Below are 27,458 nucleotides of genomic sequence, written 5' to 3'. Positions count from 1 at the left end.
TGCTGTATTCAAAGAAGACTGGAAAAAAATTATATAGGTGACTTGAAGCAGCAACCTTAGGACAGTTTTGGGGGACAGCACAACAAATGGGTTTTATCAAAGGCAAATCTTTTAACAAGATGAATCACTTCTTAGACAAGGGTAATAAACTAGACCCAGTCTGCATGGATTTACAGAAAAGCATTTGATGGAATGTCCCACTGAAAAATTTTTTTACTGAAGAACTACAGAGAGTGGAGGGAATGGTAACAATGTGGTGATAAATATAGGTATGCTTCACATCAGAGAATGCTGAAGAGCCTGAGCCTCTTCAGGCTGGAAGGAAGGCACAAGGTACAGAGAACTATGATATTGGTGGGGATCAACTGGGAATGACAGAGATCAGACAAAAAATATCACTGATTGCTTGTGTGACTTAAGAACAGTAAGGCATAACACAAAAAAAGAAATACTCCTTCCTACAGAGCTCCGTGCCAGGGAATGTTGTGAAGGCCAAAACTGGGGATTGCATGGATCCAGGAAGCAAACATCCATTTGTGTTACTGATATGATGATTTGAGAGTAACCTCTGGCCAAGAAGTCCCCAAACTACTGATACAGTACTGACATTACAAAGGGAGTACATGAGCAGAATCACCCTATATCCATCCCTTTGTTCTTCCATAAATATCTATCATTGGATGATGATACAAAAATAGTGAAGTAGGTAGACCTTTTGCTTGAAGCTGTGGTGCAGATTTTACTTTGTTTTGTTTATTACATGGGGATAAATAGAAAGGCTGTCAATTGACAAAAAATAATATTAGAAGAAGTCTGTGGCAAGTAATATGAAAAACAGAAATAGTTACACCGGAGATCAGATATTTCTAGTTACCTTCTATTTTGGGTTTGGGACTGGTTCTGCTATTGCTGAGATTAGCAATCTAGGAGAAAGAACTAAGGATAGAATTCATGTAGCCTAAAAAGGCAAGATGTATCCTACAGCAAACCTGTGGACATTATCAGATGCAGATGTCTGTGCCCAAACTGATCAACATCATCACTGGAGTCAGTAGAGAGTAGTGAGTACTTCCTGGGGAGATTAAATTCTTCCTCAAACAGGATGAACTGAGCCCTGGGATTATGTATTTTCTTCATTAGCCAAAAAGGAATCTAGGAAGTTGCCATTTCTAACACAGAAGCCTTAATTTGAAGAGGATAATCCTGCTTTAAATGCACTCCTCACATATGCTATGGCACAAAGTCTGGGAATATTGGCATAACAGAGGAGACTTTTTTCTGCATAACTCAAAATGTGAATTGGTCTGATAGAGTTGTAAGAATAGTTTTAAAATTTAAAAAGGTTTACAGCACCAATCACTAAGGCATAAAATTCTTTGAGGTCACAGGCAGTTATCAATTGCAGGCAAAAGGTAGGAAACAAGTTGTGGGCCAATATTTGTCTCTGGGGTGACTGTGAACTGCTAAGTGCTGTGATACAAAGGAATAGTATTATTCCAGGGAAGAGTCAGCACCCCTTTGCAAGGCGCAGGTAACACCTGTGCGTTTTGTTAAAGCCATCATGCAGAGTTATGGTAAGAAAAAGAAGGATTTGAAATAGATGCAGAGTGGAATTTCTAAGGTTGTTAAGGAAAAGAGAATCTCTCAAGAAAAGAAAAACTAGTCCTCTTTAGTATAATGTATCAAAGATCTAGATGTGATGGTACCTTATATATATAATATACATAAAATATATAAATACTTATATTTATATATACTTCTTTATGCATATTTTTATATTTTATATACAAAATATATAAATATATATGTGGGTAAATATTAAGAAAATAATATGACTTAAGTAACTAATCATTGAGAAAAAAAGGAAAATCCAAGGAGGGGTTCCCAGAAAGTGCATCACTGGACTTCACCTCATCTGCATCACCATCTGCATCATCTGGACTTCACTGCATCACCAAGGAAATCCATGGGCTGAAGTGGGTACTTCTTAAAGTCACAGAAAGAAGTATAGGAGGGAAAAATAATGTTTCTGGAATGAGGAAGCTTGGAGTGAGTCCTGCATAGATTATTTGTTGGTATCTTAAGGAGGTCTGAAAGGAGCCATCTTGGTTTGACTGCTTTGCTGATACCATGTTTCTACTCTGTTAGGTGACATCCATGCTTTGGGGTTGGTGCTGATCACCAGTGAGAGCCAAGAAAAAAACAGTTGCTGACTTAATGCATATCACGTTTTCTGAAGGGTTTTATATCTTCTCCAAAGCATCAGAAATTGGCTACAGGTGGAGACAATATATGAGGAGGTTGCTTTGCTGCCGTTGACATTATTACAGCCTCTCAGTATCTAATTGATATGTCTGCTCATGCACTGAACATTAAACTGAGGATCTAATTTGGGATCAGAAAAGAAATCTCCTTCAGGCTATATAACAGCTATAGTAACAAGTTTTTGCCTTCGTTTACAGCACGGGGAAAGGTCCGTTTCAGAAAAGCACATATGAACTCCTCCTAACAAATTCCCCCTTTTTTTGCAACAGGAAAAAATTGGCCTGGCCATAGGAATTTAAGCTGTAGGAGTCTTCAGATCTGTTAATGTTCCTCACAATATTCCTGCTCTCTTCCTGTTGGTACATGATAGCTGTGGTTACTGTGGCGGTGGTTGCTTTATTATACACATTCAGTTTTTTATAGGATGTTGGGGATATTTTGTGCCTGCAGTGCTCTGGGAATTCTGGATTTTAAGTCCTCCTGATTCTGCTAGACAGACTATGCTATTCTGCTAGCTCTATGAACATCTATCATACATAAAATGTGGACATAAAGTCCCTGCAGGCTGAGACCCATAAGAGAGGAGAGTAAGGGAATAGGCAATGAACGACCTTATATGAGAACTTACACACTACCTCATGAGCAAAACCTGTTCCGTTCTCTTTGGAAGTGTCTGTCCTCAACCATTTAATCCAGTAGCCTTAAAGTAGCCATCTGAGAGGTTCTAGTAGTTCTTTGTAAATTGAATAAACTTCAAAGTGCTAGAAGACTAACACCCAAGACTAAGGCCCCATATTTCAAAGAGAATAAAGATGTTTACCCCAAAGTCAGTTAGTGAAAAATATTAATAAATGCATTTAGGGCTACAGAAATAGATGCAAGATGGAATATCAAGCATCATGGTATCACTATGGTTTTTTAATTACACCAGACGCAATCCTGATTTTAAAACTTTTTTTATATAGACTAACAGAACTTGCTTACTGGAAGATCTCAAAATGAGGACTTACCAGGGAATAGGGTTGCTTATAGCAGGATCCTCTGTTAATCTTCAATTGGTGTAATGTTACTCAGTATTCTTGTCAGTAAACAAAATGGCAATATAAATCTTTGCTGATCTAGCTTACAAATGACTACAGAAGACAGTAAATACAAGAAGCAGATGCTATTATTATGGAATGTCATGGTTTGTAGAATAGTCACAGGCAAGCAAAATTCAGTGTAAGGTGTTCCACCTTGAGTTTGGCTGCATTTGGTGGGAAAAAGGACACAAACCATGCTCACAGTGAGGGAAATTAACTGAGAAAAAGAGCCATTCCACCATTTCTAGAGTCACTAGATCCAGAGAGACCAAAAACCACCTCATAATATCATTCAGACTGATTTCACTGTGCATCACCTGGCCAGAAAAAAAAAAAAACACTAAATGAGAATTTATTGCAAAGTTATTATTTAGAAGCTTGAAATTAAGGTTTACAAGAATAAATGCAGTGCAACTTTTTTCACTTGATTTTAAAACCTGGATATTATGTTTAACCTCTTAGTCTGTGGCTGAAAGGTTAAAGCTATCTCAGTTTCCATACTCCAAGTCAGATGTGCCTGCCTGGAAAAACAGGATCCCTCAACCCAAAAATCATCTTTGGATAGAGAAGGTGGGAGAAGTTTCTGGACTTCACTTTGAAACAGGCAACCTAAATTACCATGGCTAAAAGGAGCAGGTTGCAGATAGATGGGCGAAGTAGGGAAGAAATACTGTCATGGTGTTAACTGTGGAGAAGAAATACAGGTTGATGTAGTACAGGCTCTGACATTCAAGGTTGCCTCCCCTTCAGCAATCCCTTTTCCTCTTACCTACAGTCACTTGTGGATGTTTCAAGCCACAATCTGAGGACCTGTACTCACAGCAATGTGCCATGCCATCAGAGGAATGCTCTGTCCTGAATCTGTCTTTTCCTCTATTTTGGCACACATCGGCTTTTGATGTTTCCATTGTCTGCAGTAATCCCAGTGGAAAAGAGTTTTCTTCTTTGCTGTCAGTGACTTTCATCTCTGCCTGCCTGGCTCATGTATCTCTGGAGCTAGGGAACAGATCCAATGCAAATACTCTGCTTGAGCATTATTGGAGAGAAGCACTTGGCATGGTTAAAAGAGAATCCACATTGATCCACAGCTAGTAAGTGAAAGGAGTGGGAGCTGTTGAACCACATTTCTTCTACAACCAGGACTTTAGGGTCTTATTGGCTATTTAATCCTTTGATCTTTGCTAATCACCAGCCTAAATGCAGCTGCTAATGCAGTCACCTGGGAAAATGTAGAAAGCGTGACATGCATTATAAAATGATGTAGTTCATACAACAATGTACGTACAATAAGTACTTCATACAAGTACATTATCAGTTACATCTTCTATTGAGAGAATCCTTTCTAATTTTTCTCAGTTTTCTTGGGAGATCTTATAGTTCCGCAGATACTGGACTGCTGATAACATTAGCAGAGTAAGCACAGTGTGGCAGATGGGCACCTGCAGGATAAGGAGGTGAAACCTCTCGTCTTCCCATTCTGTGACTTGAAATGCTAAGAGCACCTCAGAACTCTGTTGATTTAATGTTTTCTAGATTATAAAGTCAGGTTGAATTTGACACCAGAATAATCGAAAGCCTCCCTCAGCACCACTATTTCCCTGATTCTCCCAGTCATTTAGAAATCTGAACTACTTTCCAGCTCTCCAAATGGGAGATGTATGTACACCTCCATCAGGTCTTACCAAGGTAATCAGATGAGTCTTATGACTTGGATGTGTTTCAATCAGACATGATTTGAGAGCAGCCTGTAGAGATGTTTGCTTTCAGATGCTGCGCAAGATTTTTCACATCAGGAAGGGTTTAGCACAGAAAATGCAGTTTCCATGGCACTTAGTCCCAGTTAGCACAAGCGTGCTAGGCATTGCCTACTCTTCCCACACCTTCTGCCCTCTACATAGCTCTCTACTGCTCCAATGAACCAAAGAGGAAACTCCACAGTGGATTGCATCTCCCAACAGAATTATTACCATTTCTTTGTGAATATGTGAATTGATGAAATTTTTATTTCATGCCTGAAATAAAAAAGTGGAAATCTGAAAATTAAAAGTTTTTCCCCTTTAAAGGGTAGAAAGTTTTAAGACTGAAGTTTGCTGAAAGAGAACAGTAGTGTAGCAGTCAATTTAAAAACAACCCCAAAAGGGAAGAAGATTGTGAATTGTCTCAGCAGAGGCTGAGAAATTGAACAAATTTTCAGGTTATTTGAAAGTAAGAGAAATGTTGATGGGCAGCAGCTAGGAATGAGAGTTATCAGAGTGAGAAAAAGCCAATTGTTTTCATCGTTCAAGACATATCTTAGTGTTATTCTGCATGAACTTTACTTTCCAGCAGAAAATATTGCTCCAGCCAAATCAACACAGTCAACTGGAAAATGTTGATTTTGCAGTTGAATACTCAATTTTTCATTAGAAAAAATTCAATTATATACTCTGTCTGGGATCAGTTTAATCAAAAGTGTAATATTTCACTCATTAATTAACCTGATATGGCTCAGTTTGAGTGACCTTATTAACCTATATTTTCCCTGATATAGTACTTTATTTCACTGAAGTTGTGTTGGAGTCCTCAGTCTCGTCTAGGCTGGGATCCCTTGGGGGTTATATCTTTTTTTAGCCAAATACAATGATTTTACTCTCAGTAGATGATGTGGGATTGCATCAAAATTACATGACTCCAGATATAATTGGAGAGATAAAGATTTGTTAGGGCCTGTTGGGAAAAAAGGGGACCTTGTCTTTCGTAGGCTGGGAGCCAGAGTGTTACTAAAAGGGAATGCTGTTTAAATGAAATGTAATCATTTAAATTTTCATCAGAACTGTACTTTTGAACTCGTAAAATTTTATGCAGAGTAAGTGAATACAGACAGCTTTTTCTTTTTACTGCAAGATGAAAAGCAGAGTTATAACAGAGATCCTTCTTTCAGTCAGAACTACCGGAATTCTTTCAAGTCAAACTATTTAACTAGAATGTTTTGAACCAGTGTAGTTGGAAGACATACAAACTAGGATTTTTCAGAGTTGTTTTTATTTTGCTGCCCTGATTATTAATGAGGCATTTATTGTTGGTTCAGAGAGGAAAGGCCCAATATATGTAATCGAGGATATCAACTTCTGTCCTTATTATTGCAGTAGCCATGTTATAAACTTAGATTCTTGTCCTAAAGCCTATGGTTTTTGCTGTGTTTTCTGCCCTTTTCCCCCTTTCCAGTCTAAACCACCAGTTTACTGAGGTATACTCTGGACAAGTCCAGCCACTGCTGTGCAGTGAGGGGTCCTGAAGTCAGGAGCAAGCAAACCACACAGTTTAGACAACTGGTGGAAGAAACAGTAGAATACATGTGGGTCTCACAAAGGCAGTCATTCCAGTGTGCACACTGGCCTTGAAAGTATAGCTGTGTTCTGTAGTTTAGACCTAATCTATGTGTGCCTAGACCTGCCTTTCCAGCTGCCCTATGTAGCTCTCTAATTGCTCCCTAGTGTCTTCCATAAACCCACAAAAGAATATCAGCCTGCATCCACTTTGGAAGCTGCAGCTAGGCACATCTGGTCTGTTGCAATGTAGTTTCAATGCCCACAAGAAGGTGTACAGAGCTTAATGGGGAAAGAGGCCCAGAGCCCTGGGGCCAGTATATCGTACAGACTTGATAGCATTATGGGATCCATTTGTCTTAACTTTCTGGCAGGACTGAATCTGGAGGATTTGGAAAAGCCACTTCTCTTTCTTAGCCTTTGCTTTCAAATTATTGTTCAGGCTAGGGAGGTACAGATGCCTCTGAACTCTGCCTGAGAAAAGTAAAAGGAGCAAGCATTTGCTTCCAGCACAGAGTCCCAGCTGTACAAAGTGTGTCTGACACTATGAAGTAGGACCCTTCAGTGGAGAAGGTAAGAAAGCAACCCCACTATCTCCACATGCTAGGGAAAGGGAGGTGTCTGGGTCTACCTATCTGAGGTAACAGGACACATGGGTAACCACTCCACCATGTGCAACTGCTCATTAGCAATGTTCTGCAGTGCTTCTTTCCCATCCCTGAAGCAGCCTTACTCTTACCAGCTCATTTACTTTCTCCAGAAGACAGCTCAGTCAGATTAGTGCCTGCTTTTCACACAGCACCCTACTTTTTTCCTGAAGTGATTTAATTTTGCAGACATGAGACTATTTCCATGAGAAGTATGTGCCAAAGACTTGGAAGGGCTGGAAGCTCGGACTTCCCACCATGCTGTGAGCAGCAGAAAGAGAAGAAAGAGTATGGGCCTCATGCTGGAAGCAAGACAGAGAGATCAGCTCATTATGCTGCCACAACTTTCTCTCTGTTTCCCTGGCACTGACACAGTGATAAAATCCACATCTTCACTGTTTCCTAAGAACACACAGAACTCAAAGCCAAGCTTTCTTGAGTAGAAACTACTAAGGAACTTGAAAGCATTTGACCTCCAGTGCTGCAGAGCCATGAAATGAGAAAATTCACAATGAGCCTGTCTGGGGAATTGCTGTGCATGCTCCTGGGAAACTGAGCCCAGGGAACTTTAAGACCCAGGAATTTCTCCTCCCTTGATTGTTTGCTGTTGGTGTCCTTCCCAGTTCAGGCTAGGCACATATTCAAGATGCAGATGGATGCACGTGCACAAGCACACGTGCTCTCACTTGCGTACACATGAGTGACACTAATGTGACAATACAGACCAACCTAGAGAGAGCTGTGCCAAAAAGCACCCACAGAAACACAATATCACTATCAGCAAGCTCATTCCTCTTCCTCCTTTCTGGCTGAGCAGGTTTGCAAATCACTACTGATACGTGCACACCCCTTCTCTCTGTAGATGCACAAGCACATCATACTAATGATCCCTCAGATGTTACCATGGGCTCTAAGTCTATCATCCATACCAAGACCTCAAGACACTTGCCCAGCTCAGATCGTGGGGCTTTTCAGATCTCTCCTCCCACTTTCTGGCTGGTTCAGTTTGAAGTTCCCTAGCAGATTACAAATAAACTTACCCATACACATATCCAAGATTAGATTAATCAATTAAGATTAGAGAAAAACACAAGCAGATTTTGGGCTGTTGGTGGTATCCAGTCCTAGAAGTCCCTATGACCCATGTGCCCTTCTCTGGTAGCCCAGAAGACTCAACTGAGCCAGTGTAGAGCCAGCCTGCTTATAAAGGAATGCATTTGCAAGGGCTTGCATAGACGATGTTTCTACCTCACCCTTGGGAAGCCACAGAAGAAACTCTTACTGGTGTTTAGGTGGTTGGTCAATCCTTTCTACTCAGCCTCCAGCAGCTCTCTGACACTGACGAGCTCCAGAATGCTTGATATGCACTGTACATGGCCATTGTTCCTTCATGGAAGTGGAGAGCAATCAGTCCAGGTCAGTCCTTTCTAACTAAGTTATGTGCAAGGGAGACACTCCTTGGCTTTCTCCTCTGTCAGAATTGCTGCCACAGAAGGGTGGCTGGACTATCAGGTGGTTGAAACCTAAATGCTGTTCTTGTTGCATCTCTAAACAGCCTTTTCTGTATTCTCTAAAGACTCTCCAGGAGCATGGTTATGAGGAGAAGATGCATCTGGAAAAGGGCAGCACAGCAGGATAAACTCTTGCCAAGTCTAAAATTAAACTTAAGAGGGCTTAAGAGATCAGTTATACAAGATACCCAAAAATAACTTAGAATAAATCCTAGGAGGAGCAGTGAAAGCACTGCTGACATCTTCAGTTCTCAGTGAGATGCATGTCTGCATGTTGAAGTATGAATGTGGTCTATAAATACCACCAGTGGTTACCACTGAAATGAAGGAGAGGTTTCCAATGCTCCAGCAACAGGAACGATGATGGGAAGTGTTCTTCACCAGGGACTGCTTGTGCAGTTCTTACCACAACTTTTAGCAGTAACCCAGGCACAATCCAGACATCAGCTGCTGAAAATGATGTGACCTCCTTCCACACTTTTGTGTCTCCCAGTTACAGTCATTCTTTGTGCTATGGCACCAAAAGGACTTTTTCTGGACACCCCAGAATTTTCTGGCCATATTATTTAAATTGGAGGCCTCAGCCACAGCCAGCTCTCCTGGGAGAGGTGTTGTTCTGGGCAAGGTGATTTAAGAGAGAATGAGGATGCACATTCCTCCAAATAGCACATGATTACACTCTCTACATCTGTCCTGCAGACAAGGTACCTGCAGCCAGACACTGTGGTGCCATCAGTTTCCTCAGTACTCACGTGTGTTAGAGAGGCTTTGTACCTTGCCGTGTATCTGAAAGGTACCATTTATCTCCAGCTCTCGGAACAGCTGTGCAGTTTCTGTAGTAGCAAACGCCATTCCCCTTTGGCTGTCTTGGGATAACATGATATTTGTTAAAGGTTTTAAATAATATGGCTTCAGATTCACTGGAACCACAGATGAGAGATGACTCAATGCTACCCAGTTAGTTTAAAGTCAGGTTAAAATAAAACTGTGATAAAAGTAGTAACTTCCATCAGAAAAAAAAACCTAACCAAACCATAAAACCAAACTCAAAACACAGATCCATATGGCTACAATGAAAACTTGTGCTTAATCTGCTTATATCAAGTCCAAATTTAAAGGTTACTCTCCCTGTATTCCCTTGATTTTAAGTCAGTACATTCCTGACACACCTCATGCCCTAAAACATGGAGTGTCTGGATGAGAATGATTCATGCTTACAGCACAGAATCTTTTATAGTCCACCTATTTCTCTTTATTTCTTGGTCAGGGACCTAAAGTACACCACATGTGCAAAGACAATTAGGGAGCTGGGCCTGTTCTTGTCCCTACAGATAAAGAAAGGATGACTACATAGATGACAGAACAGCTAAAGAAGTTGGGTATAAGGAAACACTTCTTCAGAAGGGTGGTGAAGCCCTGGGACCAGAGCAGGAGAGAAACCCCATCCTTGGAGTCACCAAATAATGGGTATCACCATCCTTGAAGTATTGCAAGGTTTGGCTGAGAAAAGTCACAACTGACTTGATCAGGTGTTAGCAATAGTCCTGCTTCGAACAGGAGGCTGAACAGACCTGCAGGGTCCTGTCAACACAATGCTGTTATGATGCTGTGATTTCTGTCATCCATCAGATATTTTTCAGTCTGTTTGCCCCAAAACTTAATAACTTGCTCATCTGACATTCCTTCTGCTCAGTTATAGACTGCCCTACCTACTGTTTTGGAAACAGAGATGGTGCTTTGATAAATCAAGTGTCACTTCCTCTTCTTGACTGTCCTGTAGGCAGAGCCTGGATGCAGAGTAGAAATCCTGCCCCCTGCCATGGAGATATTGAAATGTTCATTTTAATGTCAGGTGAACCTTTTCTTTCACAGGAACTCATACATACACAAACAGACTACAGACTATGTACTCAACACTTTTCAGCATATTTAGCATAGGTTTAAAACTGCAAAAAGTAAATAAAAAGTGGTAGTGATAGCATTATAATAATAGATTGTTATTTCAGCACAGCTATCATTTGAATGGTTATGTTTATCTCAATCTTGGCAACAAAGACGCCAGAAAGATTAACATTTTATATTGGTTTGTACATATAATTAATTATAACCAAGAAGAAATTACACACTGATTTCAACATCACTACAGCATTTCACTGTTTATTCCTTTTTAATGGCTCACATTTCCTAAATCAGCCTTTTGACTGTGCAATTAAAATTGAGCAAAACTACTGAAAAATCCTACTGCTATATCTTTGCATCAATTAAAGTCTTGAAGGGCAAAATGGATTCTTCTCCATTACCTCTGTCAGGCATGCTGGGCTCTGATTCCTCAGGGCAGGCAGGATATTGGTCACTTTGGAACATATCATATTGAAGAAAACACATACACCTGATGAACAGATGCACCTAAAGCAGAGAATTTATTTTATAATCTCTGATTGTCTGAAGAAGTAAAAAAGAAAGGTCAAAACATCCACCTTTAAGACACATTTCCTGCTCAGAAGCAATAGGCTTTTCAAGAATGCCTGCAAAAACGGAGGTGGAGACCTAAACAGTGAAAAGTTAATTTACAGTGATAAATGGATGCAGCAGCCACAAAGCAGAAGAAGTGGCTCAGGGCTGTGATGGTCATAGCAAGGCATTTGCTTGCCTTTTTAACAGTTCTTTTTTTAATGCTATGCAATTGCTTAGCTTGCTTTGTGCTCTGTGCTCCAGGTTTGTCTGTCTTAGTCACATGTGTCTTATCTATCTATGGAGATGTCTGTGCCCATGGCAATGCTTCCTGGCACTGGGAGGTTGGGTCACATTCTGGTGGGGCACAGGCATTGTCCTGACAATGAGGAGGAGGGCAACGGTGTTCATGAAAGAGGCCAGTGCCCTCCCAGTGCGAACCCCTGCAGTGCTTTGCACTGTGTCACTCCATTTGGAGTGAACACTGCTCCCAACCTGGGAAGGAGCATTGCTGACCCAGCAGGGTTCAACTATCAGAGAGCACTTTTTTCTTCACTAACTGTATTTCATACTCCCGCTGAAGGAACTGTAATCCTTAGGGAGATTCCAGCCTTGTGAACACTGTGGTTTTGGTCCAGGATGGAGGCATAGGTAGATGTCTGCTCTCTGTGTGGTACTATAGAGACTCAGGTGGCAGAAGCACCAGTCAGAAAGAGGAGGCAAAGCAAAACCAATCCATTTCTATGTCCTAAAGTAATCCTTTTCTTTTGAAGGTGAAAAATGTCGAAGTTTTATCGACCTTGCCCCGGCTTCTGAAAAAGGTAAGACAAAGCAGTCGAGACTTCTTCCCATTTCACACATTGCATCAGTATTGTTACTTTTGCTTGAGTGTCAGGGAAAACATTACTTCCTAAGCACACAAGGACATACCTGTCATCCAGATTACATACAGCCAGGTGAAACAAATGCAAAGGGTTTAACACTGCTGTTTACTCAGTTTATGAAGATCTGTCATTTCTCTGGTGTATTTTCATTCAGCTGTTATTTTTCAAGAAAATAAAGATCTATATTGTAATACAGACATTCCCCTTCTTCATCTAGTGAGGAAGGACATTCTACATGGTTTCCACAAGCCATCAAGACATTTATGGTCAGAAAACTGCAGTCACAGTACCAAAAGTCTTTTTGTGAGAAAGAATCACCTAGATGCTTGTTTGTTTGATTTACCCTTTAATATATACATATATATACAAGGGCACAGAGACAGCTGCAAAGATCATCTTTACCCTGGTATTGTAGGTGTAAATTCCCAATCGCAGTTTAACCCTTATTTCAAATTAGTATTTATCAGGAAAAAAAATGGGCAGAATTGAATTAATGAACCAGGCAGCTGAGCCCATCCTGTTCCTGCCCAAGACAGAGTACTCTGCCCACAGTTGGAGAGGTGCACAAACCTCTCAGTGTCCTTCACACTAACAATGGGCTTCTGGAGAATCCAGAGGACAGATGGAAGTTCGTGTTTGTACAAAGAAGTGATGTATTTTGTTAAATCATTTGAGAAAAACACAAAACCTTTTGGGCATAGGGTGTCTTCATCAGGTCTGACAGAGAGGCAGCAAGTGGTGTAAGCAACAATTGTACTTTGTCTGAATTGCCGATCGGCTGGACAAATTGAAAGAGAAGGGCAATTACCATTAATAAAGCAGTAGGGTAGTTCAGTGCAAGAAATAGTAACAGAGACAGTATCTGTGAAATTCATTGTAAGTAAACCTAAATAAATTATGCACATAAGGGAAGAACAATCCTGGGATTACTGCCACTAATGGGCTCTGAGTTAAATCTTACACACGCAAATGTGGCCTTGGGGCATAACTGTTCTTGTGAAACTACTAGCTCAATACTCAGCAACAGTCAGAAAACAAACTACCTGTTAAAAAGCATCAGCAAAGGAGTTGAGGACAGAGCAGAGATTATCCTGTCTCATGAGGACTGTATACCTCTGAAAACTTTGCCTTTATAGAAAATATAGTGTGGTATTTTGTCCTTTTTAGTCCAGCTTGCAGAATGGAAGCAAGAAAAATCAGAGTCCTGGAAGGTTCTGTACAAGGGTGAGACTAAGGCTCTTCAGTCTGAAAGAGAGACATGTGAAAGGAGATATGATGCCCATTGATAAAGATGTAAAAGGAACTGAAAAGGCAACCTGGGTTATGGTAGTTCTCTGCTTTTCCCAGTACTAGGCCTAGTGGGCACTGCATGACACTTTTAGGAGACAGACCCAAAACAAGCACCATGTGTCTGTTAGAAAGACAATGGGATGTTTTTGTGCTTTATCCATTTTTTATGAAAGTTCATTATGATGCATAATGCTTGGTGTCATCACCCACACACTTTCCAAAACAGCATCTAGTGCTTCACTTTAAGTATTTTTTTAGTTGTGTGAAATGCTGTCAGCAACTTTTTTAGAGTTGCTGCATGGCATCAGTGTGTATTTCTAGACTCTTCTATTTTTCTGTTTTAAGGAAGGAATACTTTTTTGGTGTGCTGGCATAAAGAAAATTATATCTATTTCTGAAGTCTTTCCATGGAGTTGTAAGGCATTTTGACAGAAAGAGAGGAGAATGCTCTTTCAGAGATGGAAAGTGCTGACCATCTGACTCATAAAACCAGGATAAATTCCACAACTGTAGATCAAGTTGGACACTGCAGCATAGTTAATCTGGATTTTTCACCATCCGTCTTGTACTGTCCACAGATCCTTTCACCACATCTGAAGAGAAAATTGTGTGTTAATGATGCCCAATTTGTATTCACTGTAGGATTCCTTAACTTTTTTACTTAATCTGCTCTTTTCCAGTTAGAAGAAACTGCCCATTCTTTTAATTTCTTGAGTCCCTCACTAGCATTGACTTTAATGGTCAGAGGTTTGTCAACTACTCAGTTACACACAGTGACAATGTTGGGACAGATTCTTGATTCTTCTTCTAAGTAAATGAGAGATGATAAAATGCAGTGAGTACCAAAATTTGAGTTCAGTTATACAAACATATTTGTGGTTTCCACAGTCCATTGTGTAACTGGGAATTTTTGGACTGCACTCATCTTCACAACGAGACTTGAGCTTATTCAGTTTCTGTATATATTCTTGGCATTACCTACTACTGAAAAGTTGTTGTTCATGGTTTCGATTACCTAAAGTGTCCCTGTGAATACATGCTCTGTTCCTGCAACTGAGCACTCAGACTCTCCAAGGTTTTCTTCTGAGTTGGTTTTCCCTCATCTAGAGACATCTGCCTGATCAGCTTCTAAGCTGTTGCAGCCTATGCCTACTTCTCAGCACATCATCTCCCACTATAAGACATGCTAAAATGAAGCCTAAGAACAAACTTAGTCTAGCTGTACAGCCAGTGTCTATTGGTGTACCAATAAACACAAATAAACAGCAAGTTTATTTTAAACGCCTGAATAATATTTTAAACCTCCTTAGCATAGAAAAGCTAATCACCAAAACTCAAAGTAAAATAAAACTGTCTATGGTGAGGCCTTACTACATCCTTGTCACAAATCTGGCATTCATAAATGAAAAGGTTTCTTACTGTAAAAATGTGATAGTTGAGCTAACTATTTTTAATCCATATGTGCTGATCTCTAGTGTAGCTGGATACTACATCTCTGATCAATTATTATACCCTTTGAACCAATGACATCTACTAAAAGGAGACAGCAAAATTTGGGGAAAACAGACCCACAGTGTGGTATAAATAAGCATTTCCAACCCACACTAGGAGAGTTCTTCCGTGCATTTAAGGCAGCTGCCAGCAATCTGTCAGAAGCCTGTAAGCCTAACATTGAATCTATTAGCTATTGGTGGTTGTTAGTGCCAAATTTGCTTAACAAAATGAGCTTGGTGATGGTACATAACAACTAAAAAAACCCCACATTTCTATGTCCACAAATATTTCTTCTGATAGTTGCCATTCACTGTCAACAAAGGATGATGGGTCAATAGCTGGTTACCTTGGGCATCATCAGGAATTTTAGTGGGCTGTCACAGAGCAGATGTTGTTGGGTCCTGAAAACTGCACTATTTTCTAGTTTTCATTACAGTTGTGAGTGGTAAGATAGCAAGTATTTCCAAAATGACTTGGAAGGAAACTCTCACAGTAGGCTGAACCTGATCTTTCAGTTCTGAATTGCTTCTGGGATCTTCTCCACAAAACTTAATCAAAGTTTTATTCCTATTGGATATTTGGATCACAGAACCATAGAATTGTTTGTGTCAGAAATGACCTTAAGGATCATCCAGTTCCACCCCCTTGTGCCATGGGAAGGAATACCTTCCACAAAGCCAGATTTCTCAAAGACCTGTCCAACCTGGCCTTGAACACTGCCAGGGATGGGGCAGCCACAGCTTCTCTGGGCAACCTGTGCCAGTGCTCACCACCTTGTCCAAAGAAGAAAAGGATAACCTACTTAGTGAGGGACACTTACATGTTATGCTGAAAAGTGCACTCAGTTTTTAGCTACTTGGTCTATTTTTGAATGCAGCTTGTGGCCTCTCCTCTCCCTTTGGGCTGCTGTAAACCTTGCTAAAAACATCTTTCTGACAAGCTCCCTGTTGTAGTACCCAATGAGAACACTGAGGCTGGGACACACTCCACCACTCTCCCCCTCCCATCACACCTTTCGATGTACCTTTTAGCTCCCCTTTCCCACTCCTTCAAATCTGTGCCCAAGAAGACTTCCAAGAGGCCATGGAGGATACATTCAAAGGAAGAAACCAAGACCAAATATTATGTCTGGAAACTGTGGCAGCACAATAAAAGGCAGAAGATAGCAGTATGTCCCATCAAATGATCTGATAAATGACTTCACAGACCAGCATAACATCACAGCTATACACATATACAGGTCTGTTCCTCCCCCTGCCTAGGATTGTGTGGGGATTCAAACGCCCTTCTATAAATGCATAAATGTCAGCTGCCAACCACAGTGACATAGAGACAGGAGTCACGATCTGCCAAAATCCTGTGTAAGTGAAGGATGGGATATATCCAGTGGAAAACTGTTGGAAACAGCATTTTCACTGGAAGAATTTTGCTGGGGGAGAGTGAGGGTTTGTAGGAAATGTGGTGCCCTCAAGAGTTTTTCGGATGGGGTCAACAGTGGCTGTGCCTCAAGCACAAACTGACGCGAGGTGTCCTATTGGGAAGTTGTCTCAGGAACAGGCTCAAAGGTCAGTCTTGGTTCAAAATTTAGAGATGGCCACACCAACATAGGAGAGGATTCACAGAACAAACTCCTTACTGGTTTGGTACAATATGATCTAAGTTACTCCAGTGCTCTGTAGGACCTCACTTGCCTCAGCTGTGATATCTATGGAATACCCATAATGAATGGCAAAGCAGAAGGTCATCATCAACTGCCTATCTTGCAGTGTTCTCCACCTATTTGTAGGGAAATTCACATGCATAAAATAAACAAAACTTTTTAGAGACCATGGAGGTTGAGACTAGACAAAACCTTGCAGAAGGAAAATGCGCATTTCTAGTGAGTATTTAACAGTCCAAAACGTTACAGGGGACTTTTTAAATTGGAAATTGTACTGGCAGAGGCAGGAGATGCCTTCTGCATGTCCTCTGCACAGGTCATGATTATGCATCCTGTAGAGATGAAGCAATAAAAATTCTGTATTTCTAAAAAGTAGCTGGCAAAGCTAAAGCAGCACATGGCAAACGGCAAATAAATAAGGTCTCACCTAAACACAGCACAGAAAAAGAAAAAGCTGAGCCAAGTATATGCATGCTCCTAAGCCAGCTCTACAACAGCAGTTAATGAGAAGAGAAACTAGATGCCTGATTTTAATAGATACTGACATAATAGGTGTAACAGAAATTTGATGGGAGAAAGATAATTAGTAGGACAATAACATCTTGGTACTGATGACACCAAAAGACAAAACAGATGTCATGTACTAAAGCTGAATCAGAATGACAGGGTAATGTCATTTATGAGCAACACAATCCCTGTGGATGGATTCAATGCCCAGATAAAAAATACAGAATTACATTAGTGATTACCCATTGGGATGGCTTACACTATAGCAGTGTTAAACTTGATATCAGAGAAGGTATAAAGACAAAAAACAAAACTGTAGGAGCAGACTTCAAAACCCCATGTTCAGACTGAGAAAATGTCGTGCTCAGTATGATGGAGAGGCTAAAATTTGGACAAACTTTATGAGCATGGAGAAATTAGTTGGGAAACTTGTAACTGATTCCTGAGTGGCCTGGTGAACTTGATTCAAAATGTCAGCAAGATATACCTTGTATCTGTGGCTAACAGAGAGAGACATTCAGCATCCTTGCAGAAGCAATATAAGTTTAAAAGCCCCCAAAACTTTTGAAGAAGGCAATGCAAGTAAAATTGATTAAAAGAAATTAAAAGGTTCATATAAAAGGACAAGTGGAGCTTGAAAACTGTAAAGATACTAGGTATACTACAGGCATCTAACTATCCACAAATCTTTCTCAGCCACTGAGAGAAAATGGGAGATAATATTCAATGTTGATAAACGCAAAGTGGTGAACGTGAAGAATAATCCTACCTTTACATATATAGTGATGGGTTCTCAATTAGCTTTTTCCCCTCAGGATAGAGTTCTTGGAACGGTGACAGACACTTCTATGAAAACATTAATTCACTACTCTGTAGAGATTAAGAAAAGACAAAAAGAAATATTAGCATCATTGTAGGAAATAAAGAACAAAACAAAAAGTTACCATGCCACCGCATATATTCCTGATGTACCCACCTGCAGCACCCTGTGTGCACTTCCCATCCCTCACCTGCCAGCCCCAGCTCAGAAAAGTTATGATAAAATTTAAAGAGATAGAAAGAAGAGTTTGAGAGTTATGGTCAAAGTTTGGGGATACTTTTTGTATGAGAAGCACAATGCGGAACAGATTTCAGGCTGGAAAAGAGACAAAAGAAACTTGTAACAGCCAAGTTAAAAAAAAAAAAAAACAACAAACCTTTTTTGTGAGCTGGATAGCTGTTCCTGAGAGGAGAAAAAGAGGATAGATTTTCTAAAAGGACAGAGACCTGCATCTAATGAAAAGAAATGTAACTGGGTCTTCCACAAGAATTATACACCTTCCAAGACAGTCCAGTAGTCCAATTCTACTGTCTTCTTGAATATTTTGTATTCTGCTTGCATTTTTCGTGGTATATCTGCAATAGGGTATATACATACCCACACAGACAGGTACCTGGGCACTTGTATTAGGAGAGTTATGATTAAGTATACAGGAAAAAATGCGTTAGTAACATTTTATCTGTGTTTTCTTACACATCTGTTAAGAATCATTAAAGTTATTTTTAAAAACTAATTAGGTATATGAAGATAAAACCATGCTCAAGAGCAGAATTCAAGCTAAATTCTGAAAAGGAAGCAGCAGTCTTACTTCTCATGCTGGTGATGACAACGACATGGAGAACATTGGTTCTGTGGCCAATGCTAGCCACAAGGTCTGAACATAATTTACTTCTAAGCCTAGTGCTGAGGGTGGAAGTACAGGACTACAAACCCTGCACTGTAGGTCTTCAAAGGGAGGCATTTAACTCAAATATGTTGATTAAAGCATATGAGATAGTACTGAGTTAGTCTTTTCCACTATATTACTCTACTCACTATGTTACTACTACACCAGGAAAAAGAGAATATAGGCAAAAAGATGTTCCACAGTCTAATCAGTCTCCTACACATGATTAAATTCAGAACCAAGCTCAATGGCAGAACCATAAAAAGTCATAGAAAACACATCATCATGTAGAAAAGAATCATTTTATGATTCACAGCTCCACCTCATCTTTCAAAATAAATAAACTAATGAAGAACTAAAGCTAAACAAAACCAAAACAGCTGGCTTTTCCTCTGTCACCTAAGCAGTTTCAGGTATTTATCAGTCATTAGGGACTGTAGTGACAGGAAAAGGGGTAATGGGTTAAAACTTAAACAGGAGGAGTTTAGATTGGATATAAGGAAGAAATTCTTTACTGTGAGGGTGGTGAGGCACAGGAATGGGTTGCCCAGGGAAGCTGTGAATGCTTCATCCCTGGCAGTGTTGAAAGCCATGTGGGATAGAGCCTTGGATGGCATGGTTTGGTGTGAGGTGTCCCTGCCCATGGCAAGGGGGGTGGAACTGGATGATCTTAAGGTCCTTTCCAACCCTAACTATTCTATGATTCTGTGGTTTGCAAACTGCAGTCTCTCTATCAAATTGTATCATTTATTTTACAGGAACAGGTAGTTTTGGGTATCTCTGATGGCTTTTAGGATCATGGAGCTTACTTTGCTTTGGTGAAATGTCTTTCATAGATCTGTGGCCTACTTCTCACAGGTTTTTTACACTGCAGCACAAGAGGAGCAGGCAGACAATCTGATATTATGAGACTGCATTAACCAACAGACAGACTGACTGCTCAGAGCTGAGTCCCTATGCCAGCCACAACAGCATGCTCAGTGTTTATTCCTTTCACCATTTCTTACTGATCACTCCAATATTTCTGGCTTTTAATACCCAGTATTGGAGCAGCTGAGCAGTAAATGACTGAAATCATCAGAAGAAAAAGTGTGAGATTTACATGGCCCTTTCAAGCTTACTTTAATGCTCTTCCCAAAAAAGACATACACTTCTCAGTGTGGACCCATTTGTTTATTGTTTTTCGATCTTCTCTCTTCACTTTATTACTGAGCTTGAAGAGAAGAGATTAAAGTGAGATTCAGGTGTCAGTTCCAACATAGCGGGTAAGTATGGAAGAGCAGAGCAATGGCAGTCAGGGTTAAGAAACAGGGACAGCAATATAGACCAGGAGGAACAAAGCAGACAGATCCAAAATTGCAGAGGAAATACCTTTCTGCTTAGGTAAACAGAATATCTTAAAAATTATTAGCCCAAAACCATACACCCATTTGGTCTATGAAACCAGCACCTACTACATGTTTTGCGGCTGCCAGGTGTGCTCTCAGCATCACACTGCTAGCTCTGGAATTGAGCATTAAAGAAATAACAGAATTTTCCCTGATGTGGCAGACCACTGTGTGGGTGCCAAAGACTATGGATGGTCAGCATCTTTCTGAGGATTAGATCTTGATAAGGAATATGGAAGTGCAAGAGGACCTCTGGGGCCACTCGTTCCACAGCAGTCATCTCTGCTCCCTTTCACTTCCTTTCTCAGGAAGAGTGACAAGGGCCTGCCCCCAGTTTTTCAGTTACTAAGTTCTGGGTCCCTCACACTGTTTAAGTCTAATACAGTACCTAACAGAGAGGACTTTCATCATTGAAAATAAACTAAGGAGGAGGACTCATTCCCCAGTACTCTCATCTCCAATGCAAGTGTTCAATTCATAAAGCAGAACATACAGACCCGAGGTTCTCAAAGGCAAGAGAGCATAAGTTGCTGGTAACGTGAACAAGGGTAACAACTCCCCCATGTCCCCTGCTGCCTGTGCTGCATTTAACATCATTAACATGACTCAGCAATCTCCTTCAGAAATAGCAATATTTTCCGAGAGATCCTTTACATGCAAACAAGCTCATGTTTATGGATTAAAAATGCTTTGAACTCTAACAGCAATTGCTCTGTTGGCCACCTCTTCAGTGTTGCCTTGAGAACATGTACTAATACTGTATCTTTGACAGTCATTTTCATGACCTGACCAACCTGGAGAAGCAGCCAGGAGGAGATTTCAGTATTGTTATTCCATCTGGAGACAAAGCCTCACAAACTGGCTTCAGAAGCTGTTGGCATAGTGAGCTGGCACCAAAAACCAACTTTTCTGATTTGCCAACAAGTATGCATAAAACTCTATGGCTGCATGTGAATGTAGGAGGCATAGATGTGTATTTGAACTCTCTAGAACTGGTTTGTCAGCTGTATTAATCTCAAAAGCTCAACTGTAATTGGAATTATGGAGCTTTGTAGTTCCAGAAACAGCAGCAACTGCTTCTTTATCATCCTGCGCATAATCCTGTTTAGATGGTATCCAAGTTCTTGGTATTTCAGTCCAAATCACTAACGAGTCTGCGAATGGCTTTAATAATGCAACACAAGACAACTAAGAATCACCTTTGCATGTTATGGGGAAAAAGCATAGAACAGCGTGTCAGTAACTTCTTGACATTTGTGAGGTCAGTCTAACAAGAGCTCTCTCAGAAAAAAATGGAGTCAGCAACTGTTGCCTCTTTGTGACACGAAATCACAGTGGATTTGAACAAAGAATATTTGATGCTTTGATATGTATTTTCGCTCCAGGTACTGTGAATGGTTCCTTAATGTTTCTTACTCCAAAGGAAAAAGTCCAGATGCATACCGAAAGAATGACCTATGACAACAACAGCAGTTACCCCAATTTTATATTTATACTTCTTAACCTGGATACCAACCAGTCAAAATCAGCTCAAAACTCCTGGAAATCATTAACCACACCATTCGTTGGGTTTCTTAATCAGGAATTCACTGAAATGTGGTCTGATGCCTTGAGTTCTCAACAGAATTTCTATGGCTTTTGCCAGAATTCCTATTTCAAAGGAAACTCAGCACTGGGGATTCCTGACTCAGAGTGCTCCTTGGTGAGAGGTAATAGCGTGTTCACTTACAGTGTCTTCCCTGGTGATCAGGGCTGACCTGACACAAATTCACACTTTGTGAAGAACTTTTGAGCCCTGAGAGTCATTGCAGGCTGAGGTTAAGCTTCCTTGCCTCACTGTCAAAAAAATACCAGCTTGTTTCATTCACATGAAGCATCCTTTTGTTACCATGTTGTCTCTGGCAATTGTACTTAACATGACCACGAGCTTTGCAAAAATGCATTCAGTATCTATGAACCTTCTTCCAAAATGTTGATGCTGCCCTCCACTGTCTGACAGAAATGCAAGGGACTGATCTCGTCAGATGCTTCATGATGTACTTGAGTTCCTAAAATTTCAGCAATCGTGTGGGTAACAGTTATCTTTTTGTTCACAATGAAGAGTATGTTCATTTCACTTGGGGTTGCTGGAAAATTGATTTCCTTGACATGTAATGTGCTGATGCAGTGGCTAAGTCTACAGGGAGGTGGCACAGATGCTTTCCACCATGAACTCCGTAGAGAAAACAATTTCTTGGTATATTGTTAGGGAAATAACAATAGCTCAGAGACATGAAAAAGTTTGGTAGTGTCCTTACTAGTTCACTGATCTTCTTACAAAATCAGAATCTCTGGACAATGACTGAAGCACAGACAAAAAAAATGTGCTTTCAGCAGGACAGTGTTTTCTTTTTAGGAAAAGCTAGTGATCATAGAGTGCAATCTGTCTTGAGATAGATGATACAAAGGTGATATAATTCCTTCTGAGGTAGGAGTCCTATAATGTAAGTTGACTTTGGTGAGGCCCAGCTTTGCCATCTGAAGTTCCAGGCGAGCAGCTCAGCCCAGGTCCTGGACTTTCAGAGCATTTGCTCCACAAGGATATTGTTCTGAAGATGGTGACCCTTCTATGTCCAGGAATAGCTTCACATTCTGTGGTGTTCAGCTTCAGGACAATCCCACCTGTGACCCACAGCAGCTTCCCTGCACAAATAACAGTTAGTTTGATGAACAAGCAAGGAAAAAAGTCATAAACGGGACAAAGACCAAAAAATGAGAGAAAGACAGTGATCTATAATACAGACCCTTGGATACAAGACATCCAGGTGGAAGTCTCCAAATGAACCAAGTTGTGACTCTTCTGAAGGAAAGATTATTCACAAAAGCTAAGTTAGGCCAGACAAATCACTGGAGCAGGGGACACAGGATGGCTGGAAATAAGACAGACAGAAAAGGTGACAGTAGAGAAGATAGAGAAAGAGAAAAATCCTCTGGAGAATTTCTTCCCTGTCACCTGGCATGACTGAGGTCTCCTCAAGAGAAGGAGCTCTTTGCTTTGCAGGCAGGAGGCTGTAAGAGATTGTAAGTGGAAGTAAGTGATGCCAAGTGACTGCCTCATGAATCTCATGTTGAGAGAAGAGCTGTGGGAGATCACTTCACCATCAGCACAGAACAGAAAGACACTGTCTCCTGAATTAATAACCTGGATCAACTGTTCTGCTTCTGGCAGCCACAAGAAGATGCAAAATCCAGATATAGCTTGCACTTTCTGGAAGTTATTATTGCAGATTAAAATTAAAAATCAAATCAGTCAGGACAGGACATAATCATAGCCATGCAAGCACAGCATGTGTGACTTACTTTCCCCACACTAAATGTATTTTAAAAAGTCACAGAGCAGATACTCAGTGTACACCATGAAATAAGACATGAGATTTAGACATATTTTCTTTCTAGATATAATCAGCCCCCCCTAAAACATGGTTTAGAGTGGAAGGGGCCTCTAGAAACTTGAGTTCAAGCCCCTGCTGAAAGTATCTCCATCAGATCCAGCTGATCAGGGCCAAATTTTGTCTTATCCTACCCTGTTCAAATCTAGAAGTCTGACTCTTATCTGTATCCTTCCGTGAGGCAGCTGTAGACAGCAGGACCTTCACCTTCTCTTCTATAGGATAAGAAGGTGAAGCTTTCTCTGTCTTGCCTTGTATGTCACTCTGAAGGTGCATAAAGCTGCCTCTAGCAGTATCCCCTCACTTGCCTTCTGGACATGTTACCCTGGAACCTTCCTTAGAGACATGTGCTTCAGCTTCCTGTAATTTCTCAAGCACACTACCCTTGTGTCTACAGCATCCAGCTTCAAGCACTGTTTCATAGGTTGGCAGTAGATAAAACTTGTATACAGCTGATGTACATCAACTGAACCCCCAAGCCATCAACCAAACCCACAGATCCCTTTCTGCAGGGTTGCACTTCAGCATCATGTTCCCCAGTCTATACATCCATCAAGGATTACACTGTCCCAGGAGCAGAATCCAGCATTTTTCCTTGTTAAATTTCATATTGTTGCTGATTTCCTAGCATTCAAATCTACCAAGATCTCTCTCTAAGGCCTGTCTACTCTTGAGGGACTAAATGTATCCTCCTAACTAACTATCACCCTCAAACTGTCTCAGTATGCACTCAACTCCTGTGATCAGGTCATTGATAGAAACATTGAAGAGAACTGACCTTAAAATTGACCCTGAGGAACACCACTAGTGACTGGCCACCAGCCTGATGTTACCCCTTGACTACAACTGTTTGAGCCTGACCCTTCAGCCAGTTGTTCACCCAAGGCAGTAGAGAACATAGCCACACCACGGTCTTGAGCTGCAGTCACTACTACAGCACTGCTCTTGAGTGTAGATACCAGCAGTGAGTATCCTCAAGAATTGAAATAGGGTAATAAGCGTCTGGGCAGATATGTTGTATATTAGTCTTTTGAGTTTGGGCTGAAACATTTATGAATTAGAAATCATTAGTTAGAGCTCTCTCCTGACTCAGTTTATAGGCCAGGTTTACACCATCTTATTCTTTCCAACTCAAACCATTTCATCATCCTCTTGTTATAGAAACTTCTGTTTGTAATAAAATGAGACAAAATCCCTTTTCAATCCTGCTGAACAGAACAACACCCTTACTGTTTCTCACTTGTACTTCTCTTTGGAAGAGTGTGCCAGTTGCCCTAATACAAAGCTGACTAATAGGAGTGAGGTAAACAGCTGCATGCTGTTGATGCAACATTACCCATAAAAACACATACAGCCACTGTAAGAAATTAAAAGGTTGATTTATTACTGTCTCTGTAGTACTGTTTAAAACCTCAAAAGGTCAGATTCAGTGGCAACAACAAATAGTACATATTAATTAGATGCAATTATAGAGATGAGTTCCCAGACAAAATGAGAGCTGGGATCAATCTGGTCACTAAGAGGGCACTCCAATATTTGGCAGAAGTGAGACTGCATATCTGGTTTGATAAGCTCAACTATAGGCATTATCACACATATGTTCTTACAGTGACGAGAGAATGTATTAATATAAGTGAAGCCTGTAGCAGTCTCTATGGTTACAGCTAACGTTTTCTAATATAAGCCATTGTCTTCAGATGCTTAACTTTCCATGTTTCAACTGCTTAGGCTGAAATTTTCCATCACTGCTCATTGTTTCCAGGTGAATCCTCTAGCAATCAGGTTAGCAAATGCAGTGAAGAATTCTAGCAGATTCTCATGCTGAAACGGTGATCAGAAATTTGGCAGGGACTTGATATTGTCATTTGTTCCCATCCTCTCAAATTTATTCCATGGTTTGATGACTTTAAAAGACTCAGCAGATCCTGCTAGAGGCTTTGTGCTCAAATCTCCAAATGTGACACCTACAGGGGATGAACCAGTCTCAGCCAGACACTACCAAATGTTGCCAGGCTCACCTGTGCACAACCTCAAAGTCCTGCTGAACGCGCAGTACAAACAGGACACATCAACTCTGCCCTTCCGCTGAGGGATTGTACCTAGGGGCTGAGAAAACAGAAGGCAGTCCAAATTTTGTATCTGCAGCTCTTCAGCTGAGTTATAAATAGCTGGCTCCACCCTACCTCTCTTCTGGCTGTCTTTCTATTACTTCCAACAGCAGAGACCTCTGCAGTGAAGCCCAAACACCCCAAGTCAGAAGAGCCATTCTGCAGGACACCAGTTTCTGTTAAACAGTTTCTAATAACATGCCCCAATGCTACACTATAATAAGTATCTTGAAACTTGGACTGAAAATATTTTCTTTGAATGGTGTCATGAAGAAAGAGGTATCCAAGCCTGTTCACTTGCCACCAGCCCACCTCGTGTAAGGTATTACATGCCATCACCACCGTTAAATTTTGTTCACCCACAAGACAGTGAGGGAAAATAAATTCTGTGTCCTATGCTTTGAGTTAGAGGAGTCAAGAGGTTCTAGATATACCCAAAGAGGTTCTTTAGCCAAACTGGGATCTTAGGCAACAGCTTATTCTGTCTTCAGTATCTTTACCACCCTGCTACAGTTCACATCTTCATTCACTGCTTTTTCTATTTTTCAGAGTTTGGGTGGTGGTTTATTTTAAATTTAAACTTTCTGAATACACAATTACTCCTAGATAGTCCTGATTTCATAACCAGTTTTTGAAAACTTTAACCTCTTGCAAGTATTTACCAACTAAGTGACCGGTTGCTGCTCTTGTGCATTACAGGTGTCCTGTGGTTATCAGTAGTATCCGAGGTGTTATACATCATGCTGTTAGTCGTCGGATTCAGCCTTATGTGCCTCGAGCTCTTTCATTCAAGCAGTGTAATAGATGGGCTCAAGTTAAATGCCTTTGCTGCTGTCTTCACTGTGCTTTCAGGTATGAACCTTCCCTTTCCCTTTTGCCTAAGGAGCCACTATGAAACAGAGCTCTAAAACTTTGGCAGAATAAAAGCTAGGGGCTGCAAGAATCTCTCATCCCCATTCAGCTACTGCATTTTTCACTATAATTATTTGTTACTTTGCAACAAGGACTGCATGATAAATTTGCTTCTTGTCAGCAAAAATACATATTCCTGATTTCACAATGGCAATGCAGTCTTCCCACAGCCAGCACAGCCATTATTATGGCCAAAGCCTGAGGTTCATTTTTTCAGCATCATCACACTGAATATCCAACAGAAAATTAAAAAAAACAGATAGTGTTGAAAATTCCTTTTTTCCATGTTAATCCTGAAAACAGGTAAAGGTTTGATGCTTCAAACCAAAGAAAGGAGTCACCTTGTTCATTAGGAGAATAGAGAATGAAAAGAGTTCTAGTAATCACACATAGGAACAAGCCCAATAGTAATGTGGGGATGTGTACACCTTTTGGAACAACTGTTTCAGCCTATTTTCATGCTTGCTCTGTACTTGCAACCTTTCAGCATAGGAACTTGAGGAATTCACTTCTCTGAAAGAAGTTATCAAATCTAACCATGTAACCAAGTGCCCCTTCACGTCTCTGCTGGCAAAGAAAAACACTTTCCCAGATTTATACAGGCAGCCAGCCATAGCTGGCTTTTGTGAGCACTCCTGCATGGACTCCTCTGGCAGAAAGAACTTCTGCAATAAAGGTTCATCTTATTCTGCTGTATTTCAAGCTGAAGGAGATTATAACAGGCAGCATACATTCTGTAAAGGAGTTTGTATCTTCAGGGGTAGCTTGAAATTGTGAAATACTCGTAGTGGTATAAAATTTAGATCAGATGTAGAGGTGA

The 27,458-nt window shown here is 40.6% G+C and overlaps 1 protein-coding gene across 1 annotated transcript in view; it reads left to right on the top strand.

The window, feature by feature from the left end:
* The window catches only part of GSG1L (GSG1 like), a 53,985-nt gene that overhangs the window by 5,394 nt on the left and 21,133 nt on the right, over nucleotides 1-27,458 (top strand). Inside the window, exons 2-3 of the mRNA XM_005152512.3 lie at nucleotides 12,035-12,082; nucleotides 26,426-26,578. Coding sequence (XP_005152569.1) covers nucleotides 12,035-12,082; nucleotides 26,426-26,578 — 201 coding nt within the window. The remainder of the gene's footprint in view (nucleotides 1-12,034; nucleotides 12,083-26,425; nucleotides 26,579-27,458) is intronic.

This window comes from Melopsittacus undulatus, chromosome 8 (genome assembly GCF_012275295.1).
Source record: "Melopsittacus undulatus isolate bMelUnd1 chromosome 8, bMelUnd1.mat.Z, whole genome shotgun sequence".
NCBI lineage: Eukaryota > Metazoa > Chordata > Aves > Psittaciformes > Psittaculidae > Melopsittacus > Melopsittacus undulatus.
The sequence above is the reverse complement of the archived record's forward strand: the minus strand, read 5'-3'. Positions and strand labels throughout refer to the sequence as shown.